The sequence below is a fragment of the Vombatus ursinus genome, unplaced genomic scaffold, assembly GCF_900497805.2.
Source record: "Vombatus ursinus unplaced genomic scaffold, bare-nosed wombat genome assembly UNPS02000749.1, whole genome shotgun sequence".
Lineage (NCBI taxonomy): Eukaryota > Metazoa > Chordata > Mammalia > Diprotodontia > Vombatidae > Vombatus > Vombatus ursinus.
The window spans coordinates 11502859-11511539 of NW_020940527.1; the positions used below are offsets into that span (position 1 = coordinate 11502859).

The 8681-nt window shown below is 39.3% G+C and overlaps 1 protein-coding gene across 2 annotated transcripts; it reads right to left on the reverse strand.

The window, feature by feature from the left end:
• Window positions 1-3315: 3315 nt before the first annotated feature.
• On the reverse strand, window positions 3316-8410 carry TMEM254 (transmembrane protein 254). Of its 2 annotated transcripts, none has more exons than XM_027860096.1 (4): window positions 8216-8410; window positions 5444-5547; window positions 5181-5240; window positions 3316-3849 (listed from the first exon to the last, which is right to left on the reverse strand). In XM_027860096.1, exons 1-4 carry the CDS (start codon window positions 8303-8305, stop codon window positions 3729-3731), a joined length of 375 nt encoding a protein of 124 aa, XP_027715897.1. In that variant the 5' UTR covers window positions 8306-8410; the 3' UTR covers window positions 3316-3728. The 2 variants fall into 2 exon arrangements, with proteins under 2 accessions (XP_027715897.1, XP_027715889.1); XM_027860088.1 differs by lacking the exon at window positions 8216-8410 and adding an exon at window positions 7924-8111.
• Window positions 8411-8681: the final 271 nt, after the last annotated feature.

The following is an 8681-nucleotide window of genomic DNA, read 5'->3' on the forward strand; positions in this document are numbered from 1 at the left end:
TGGTTTGTAAATAGAGCCCTTTAAGTGGCAAGAGGAACAAACAGGGTGTCAGAGGGCTGGATCAGTGGCATTTTATCACTACAAGAAAAATGCTCAAATCACAAGAAGACATTTTCACATGAGGCAGTTTACTAAACATAAAACAAAAAAAGGTATAATATTTGCCCCTGTATAATTTAACCACAATCCAAAGAGGAAACTCTAAATTAGATCACAACACTTAAAAAAAAACCATTCAATTCAGTTTTATTATATTTTCTCCATTCCTTCATGGACTTGAGATGGATGGGGCTACAAGGGAAGGAAATCCAAGTGTTCTAACAAAGAGAGTCAAACCTTGAGTTGTGAATTATAAGGCAAAAATATACAAACACATACATTCCTTGAATGTCTATTTGAGTACCAACTTTGCGCAAAAGTTGTTCAAAGTTGTACAACAGGACTTTATGTATATCGTCTTTTGATCTTCATAATAACTCTGAAGAAGGGCAAATTTCCTATTTTGTTGTTTTAGTGCAAATATCATTATCCCATTTTAAAAACCCTCAAAGTTGCTTGTCAAAGGTAACACAGGTAAGAAGTACGACTGGAAGTAAAAGCCAAGTTTAACGCTTTATACTTCGCTGCCTTTATTGTCCTTGGCCTCGTGGAGTCTGGTATCTAGTGGGGGAGATAAATGACTTTAAAACTCAGAAGGGGGTGTGTGTGAGGAGTCATCCAAATGGATAATATAACGTAAGTGACATAGAAGCTTAGGGGAGGAAATAATCATTTCCTTGAAGGGGTGGGGTGGGAATCTGCAAAGTAGAGAAGGTAGAATTTTCAAAAGGCAAAGATGGGAGGGCTATAGTGTCAAGATCTAAGGAGATAATATATGTAAAAGACTTGGTAAACTGAAAGTACTAGACAAATGCCTGCTATTCTGTGTGCAAAGGCAGGAAAGTAATAAAACATTTTAGGAAATAGAAAGTGGTCCTAGATGGCTAGAATGCAGGAAATAGTGAGTGATGAAGCCTAAAAAACCAGTCAGGACCAGATTATTCAAAGACAGACTAGTATGTTTATATTCTATTCTGAAGACTATGGGGAACTATTGAAGGCTTTGATGGTGGAAGGATGACCTGAACAATGGGAGTCTAAATTAAGATTTTGGCAGTTGGAAGAAAAGAAAAGCTATGATGGAGAAATGAAGGCTACTGATTGGAGGTGGGGATTAAGAGAAGAAAAGGAGTCAGAGATGACTCCACAGTCTCCAAGCATGATGACATTAATGATAGTGGCATGAACAGGAATAGGGAAATCCAGGAGGAAGTATAAGGAGGAGTTGTCTTTAGGTATTTGAAATTTGAAGGGCTATCATACGGAAGCAGGATTAGATTGTTGTCCTTGGCCAAGAAGGAAGGCAAAAGAAGGCAAGTGGAAAGAGGCTGATTTTAATTCCACGCAAGGAAAGACTTCATAACAATTAGACTTCTCCAAGAGTGGTTAGTTGCCTCAGGAAGAAGAGGGTTAGACCTTGCTGGACGTTCTCCAAGTTAAAGTTGGATGACCACTGTTCACTGCCAGGATGATGATAAAGGGATTCTTTTTATATATACACATACATGGATTATAACAACACAAATGAAGATAACAGTAAAAGCTATAAAACTCTGGTCAAATACACAATCCAAGCCGACAATAATCATGAAAAACAAGGCTGAAAATCACTAATAATTACATAAATAGAAAACGAAATAATCCTGAAGTTCTACTAACAACTATCAGATTAGCAAACGTAACACACATACATACATACACATATAGACACACACACACAAAGGAAAATGATAAATATTAGAGGACAAGTGCACTCCTGCACTGCTGACAGAGCTGTGAATTGGTCCCTCCATTTTGGAAAGCAATTTCCAATTATGCTTCAAAATGTATTAAACTGTGCCTTACTCTTTGATCCAGAAATTCCACTATTAGGCATATTCCTCAAAGGACATTTTTTTAAAAATAAGTTTAATAAAAAGACCCATAGAGACAAAAATGTTTAAAGGACCTCTTATTATTATGGCAAATAAATAGAAATTAAGGGGGTGTTCATAAATTGATGAATGGCTGAACAAATTATGATATATTAATATAATGATAAAATTATACCATAAGAATCATGAAAGTAATAGTTTCAGGGAATACTAGGGACACTTGTACAGTTAATACAGAGTGAGGTGAGCAGAACCCAGAGCACAATTTATACAATAACAACATTGTAAAGACAAACAACTTTGAAAAATTTAAGAAATTTCATCAACATAATGACTAACCACAGTTTCAGAAGATGGTGGATGAAGCGTGCTACCCACATCCTGAGAAAAGCCATGGATCCAAGGTGCAGAATGAGACATTTATTTTAGGACATGGCCAATGCAGAAATTTGTTTGGCTTAACTATGAATATTTTTTTCCCCTACTTAGTAGTATTTTATTTTTTCCAATTACATGCAAAGATAGTTTTCAACATTCAGTTTTATAAGATTTTGAATTCCAAATTTTTTTCCCCTCCCTTCCTTCCCCCCTCCCCAAGATAGCAAGCAGATCTGATACAGATTATATGTCTACAACACATTAAACATATTTCCACATTAGTCATGTTGTAAAAGAAGAATCAGAACAAAATGGAAAAGACATGAGAAAGAAAAAACAAAGAGTAAAAACTGTACAATTTGATCTGCATTCAGACTCCATAGTTCTTTCTCTGGATGTGGATGGCATTTTCTATTATGAGTCTTTTGGAATTGTCTTAGATCATTCCATTGCTAAGAAGAGCCAAGTCTACCAAAGTTGATTATTGCACAATGTTATACGCATATTTATTATAAAGGAGAAGAAAAGGTAGGAAGAAGAAAAGGAAAGATTAGGGCTCCTTTCCCTGCCCCCAAAGTGAGAACAGAAGGAAATCCAGAAGGAATAACAAACAATCAGAACTGCTTTGAAATTTATATTTTGAATTTATTTCATTTAAAAAGAAAAACAAGTTCTACATAATCAATTCACAATTTCATATACGATGCTCTCTTTCTGTTCCACAATGGATATGGAAATGCTCATTTTGTGTTTGTAAAGTTGAGAATTAAAAAAACCATCATCATGTATAACCCCTTCATTTTACAGGCCCAGAAGTGTTAACTGACTTTTGTATGTGTCTTATCTTTTCTACTAGACTGTAAAAACCCTGAATGGAGTTGTTGTTTAGTTGATTAGTTGTGTCCCACTCTTTGTGATCCCGTTTGGGGTATTCTTAGCAAAAATACTAGAGTGGTTTGCCATTTCCTTCTCCAGTTCATTTTGCAGATGAGGAAACTGAGGCAAACAAGGTTAAGTGACTTGCCCAGGGTCACACCACTAATAAGTGTCATGTCTGAAGATCAATTTGATCTCAGGTCCTCCTGACTCCAGGGCCAGCCTAATTCATGTTGCACACTACAGGTATTTAATAAATGTTTGTTGAGGTACATGGAATTCAATAAACCTAGTGAGGCAGCCTCTGTCAGAGGTGACAAAGATCATCAGTTATTGTTCATGATGATGCAAGAGTTTTAAGGTCAGAGAAAAGGAACCAAACCTATTCACAGTATAGACATTTTCTGAAACGATTAAGAAAGCACTAAATTATTTTTAAAAAAGACTTAGACAAAGTAGGAATGAATATACAATGTACAAAAAACTCATTTAATTTCTTCTTTACTTTTTTTTGTGATGGTAAGGTTTATATGCAAGTAAGAGAGAGAGAGAAGCAATCCCAAAGAGGAATGTTTGCAGGAACCATAACAGTCGAGCCCGGCCATTTGTGATACCTTTTTTACTGCATGAAAAAAAAAGGACAACATGATCATTTTCATTTTGTATAAAGGGTTCTACATCCAACAGTTAGGATTCCTTTATAAACATAAAGATCCAAATGAAGGCAGCATTTATTCTGCAGAGATTTCATGATACCAATTAAACATATTTTCTAGGCCATTTTTTAGATTAAAAAAACATTTAGATGAAAGCCATATTGAATTTTTTTGGCAACCCCATATTTTGCTTAGGATGTATTTTTAAAAGCAATATAATGGGATATGTGATGATCTGGGCATAGTTTATCTACAAGATCTGCTAGTACCACTTGTCTTTACTTGCTTGAACCATTTGATAATTTTAAGAGATTTTCATAACCAGATAATTTAGTCACACAAGGTATCTCTATTACAGATGCAACCATGAAGTCCTGAGTATATAGGAACAGTGTCTTGTTCTTTTTCCATATTTTAATCAAATTAAGAGATCTGACTCCAAAATTCTAACTTTTCAAATGGCTGAAAACATTTTTTCTTAGTATGTGGGCTAGCAAATTGTGGGAAGCACGTGGCCTAAACCTAATTTATGATGTGAGGTAATGATGTCTCACCAAGAAAGAATGAGAGAAAGAAAGAAAGAAACCAAGGAAGGAAGGAAGGAAGGAAAGAAAGAAAAGAAAGGAAAAAGAGAGAAAAAGAGAAAGAAAGGAAGGAAGGGAGAAAGAAAGAAAGATGGGAGTGAGGGAAGGAGACAGGAAGGAAAGAAGAAATGAGTAAAAGAGAGAAAGAGAGAGGGAAGAAAGAGGAAAGAATCAAGGAGAGAAAAACAAACTGCTATTTAGTGACTTCAAGCTATGAATAGCCTGCAGCTGCACCAATGCTAACATAAAAATTTTTTACTAGATTGATTCCTAAACCAAATATCTTTTTCAAACTTTGTCCAAAATAGCTATTATTTTGAAAAGAACTTAGGCTTTCATTCTTTACCCAAGGTCCTGACTGGTCAAGGATGGTATAAAAGAATAGCACTGGATTTGGAGTTGAGTATCTGGGCTGAGATCCCCGCTCTGCTACTTGGTAAACGTATGACCTTTAGCCAAGTCTCTTAATCTTTTTTTGGCCTCAATTTCCTCATTGGTAAAATGAGTGGGTTGGACTAGAAAACCCCTAAATTCTATCATCTTTTCATATGAACTCTAACCTCCCCTTAAAACACTGATCACTATCTTTCACATCAGAAGAATTAACTGAATTGCCTAAGAATAACAGCTCACTTTAACTCAGTTTATTTCCAATTTCAGTGAATTAAAGGAAAGGAAGGAAGTTGGGATTAAACAAAATTCTGACCACTTACTTGCACAGTATCACAGCATATATGGCTTCTCCCACATGAATCAACCAGGAAAGCCAACACCTAAAACAGAAAGCCAGTGATGATTTGAGATGAATTGTTTCCAATAAGTGAATCCTGTCACAGAAATGCAAAAGGAAAGATGCTAGCTAATTGGGAAACAGATGCTGGTAGAAGATTAAAATGCAGAAGACCGGTGACACAGGCCTTCCATCTTCAGTAAAATACTGCACCGTCAACATCTATTTTTTCCAGATCTCACTTACACATTACGTATGAGTACCAGATGGTTATCCACCAAGTACTGAGTAAAGAGCCCGAGAGGTCCAAGTTTCTGATAGGGGATGGTCTGAGGCCAGAAGGATACCCACTGAAAAAGAAGCAGAAAAGGAACAGAATACCAATTAGGTCACCTGATAGCCATGGAAACTTTCCCTTTTAAGAGACTGGCTGTAAAAGAATCCTCTACAAAGCAGGAACTGCCCCTTATCTGTATTTTGAAAGGCAGCTAGTAAACTGAGTTCTACTAACATACATCAGATCACCACAGAAATTCTGAATAAAATCCATTAGGTCCCAGCTCATTTGTCCCAAATTCCAAAATCCCAGCAAAAGGGGAACACTGTGTATATGGTTTGAATTCTAGGTACCCATGGAAAAGTGGACACTTGAAAATGATAAGCTAGACCAAAACGACTAAATTTGATGATACTAAATAACCCTCCGGAAGTGTAGTTGTTAACCTGGGCAAATTTCTTTCTGAAAGAGATTACAACTTTCCTATTACAAATGGTACTGCTTCCATGAAGCCTTTCAGTGGTTTCCACCTATAATGACCTTCTTCACCCTCAAATTTCACCAAGTATTTTGTTTTTCTATCTATCTGGTGAACTATCAAGGTAACTATGCACTTGTATGCTTCTACAGGTGTCTTAATGTCATGTAGACTATGAGATTCACGTCTTATCTAAATTGTACATGTCCCTCAGAACCTAGTACAGTGCTCTAAACACAAAAGGAACGCAATGTTTGTTGAACTGAACGTAATTCATATTTTTCCACTTACTTTTCCCACGTATAAGACTGGGGTATTGGAAGAATAAGTCCTCCCTCACTATTCTACCTTGACAAGTAAAATTCCATTCTATCAAATACTATTATTACAGTACAAAAATAAAGGCATAATAAAAAACATTTTTATACCACAGTACTACTGCCTATTATAATGTCTAAAGTCCTTAGCATAGCATTCAAGGCCTCCATAATCAGACCCCACCTATTTTCCAGACATTATAGCCTTTTCTCCTTTTAACAATCAATGGCCCCACCTATTATATTTCATGTGTATTCACTTTTGATCGCTCTAACCCCCTTTTCTGCAAAACCCTACTCTCTCCAGATCCCATTCACCCTTTACGGCCTGGGTTAAGATTCCCTATCTCCTTCCTGAGACTGCTGCTTCCAGACAAATTTTTCCTTACTTTGCCTCATATGTGGGCTACTATATTAGGCTTGCTGAAAACAATCTTCATTTTACTCCCACATCACCTAGTCTCTACCTGCCTCATGGACCTTCAAATGAGCTTGTCCCATCCCCCTCCATCATGGACCTTCAAATGAGCTTGTCCCAAACCACTTCCTTTCCAGTTCTGAAACCATAATCAAATCAATTCTGCCACTACTCCTGGACAGGGTATATATTTTGTCTCTTCCCTCCCCCTCCCCATTAGCATGTAGGCTCTTTAGGGACAGTGAATGTCTTCACTTATGCTTTTGTATCCTCAGCATTTAGCTCAGTGTTTGGCACATAGTCATTCTTTTCCATCCTTCCTTTTGGAAGATGACCAATGACATCATGGAGTGATGTCTTGACTTGCTGAGTGATCTGCATTTAAATGAGGCAGAGTTGCACAAAGTTGTCAGCCTCACATAGCAAACACATAATAAATGCTTTTAAACATGCCTCCATTCAGTCATACTCTGAACTCCTGTACTGGTCATCTGGTACTCTCATAAAGCTATATTGGCATGTGTCTTGTCTCCCTAATCTGCCCACCACTTTTGAGAGCTGAGAACAAATGGATTAAGTTTGTGGCTGCTACTAGAAGGTAAGGGTCAGGGGAAGGGCTGGGCAAGCAAGTAGAGGGTTGCCTCCACAATAATGGTTCACTAAAATTTTAAGGTTGTCTCCCCTATTAAACTGTAAAATCCATAAGAGCAGCTACTTTTTCCTTTCAGTCCACTGCTTGGCATAGAGTAGGCTTACTAAATGCTTGTTGCTTAACTGAATGCTGACAAATCCATTTCTTCACAACCACCCTGTTAAGCAGGTACTGCAAGTATTGCACCCAATTTACACGTAAGGGAAGCTATAGGTTGGATTATTGAATTGAAAAATCAAATCAACAAGCATTTATTAAGTGCCCACTAAGTGCATAAAAGGGTCTTGTTCAGGATTATGCTGCCAGTGGTAGAGAAAGCTCCTCTCCCCCCACCTCAACTCTAGCCTTCTCACTCCGGGTCCAGAGTGAGTATTTACAAGCCATGGACTCAGCCACCGCAGCTGGTCCAGCCCGACCACCTCATCTCCATCCAGACTCCTGTAACCTAGGCAACACAGGGATGGGAGAGGGAAGAAGGCGAAGGGAGATGCCCGCATGCGCAAGAACCTCAAGAAATGCAAGCCGAGAGGAGAGCAGTGCGCCTGCGCCGCTCGGACGACTTTTAAAATTTCACCAATCCTTACCGTGAAGTATCCCAGACCTATGGCGGTGATCACTATGCCCACCGGGCTGCCCCTCCGGAAGTAAACGCCAGACAGCTCCGAACCTTTCTTTTCCTTCGCCTCCATTCTGAAAGCTTTGTCAGCGCGGGACACGGCTCCCACCCTCTAGCTAAGGAAAAGTGGACTAACCCGTTCCTGGAGTGAAGAGCGCGTGCGCAAAGGCTCGGACCTAGGCAGTGTGTGTTGGGGAGGGAGGGGGGAAGAATACGCCTGCGCTCCTCTCGTGGGGTACCTTCCCCGCAGCCCCACTCACCGTGTGGTAACCGAAGGCCACAGTGATGACTACGATCCAGAAGAGGCTGCCTCTCTTGAAGAAGGCCGCACCGCTCCCCGCTGCTTTCATGGTCCTCAGGCTTTGCACTGCCCAGCGTGAACTGTTCAGGACCTGGGAAAAAAAGCAGACAGGGGGCGGGACGGGGGCGGAGCTGGCCGCCCTCTGAAAACCACGTGGAGGGGGCATTCTCGTGCGTGCACCAGAGTCTGCGGTCCACCCACGCTCGCTCACCCACACTCCTCCTATGCATAGGAGTAATGCACACACATGCATGAGCGTACATGCACGCGCATGCATGTGTGTGTGGATAGCCCAAGCACAGATTCTACGAGAGTGAAAACTATCAATACCATGTGCTATGGGTTTAGGGCACCGTTGCTAATATTAACTTCCGTGCTCATTCAAAGATCACTGACTGGCTCATCAATCACACCTGCTAGTTTTC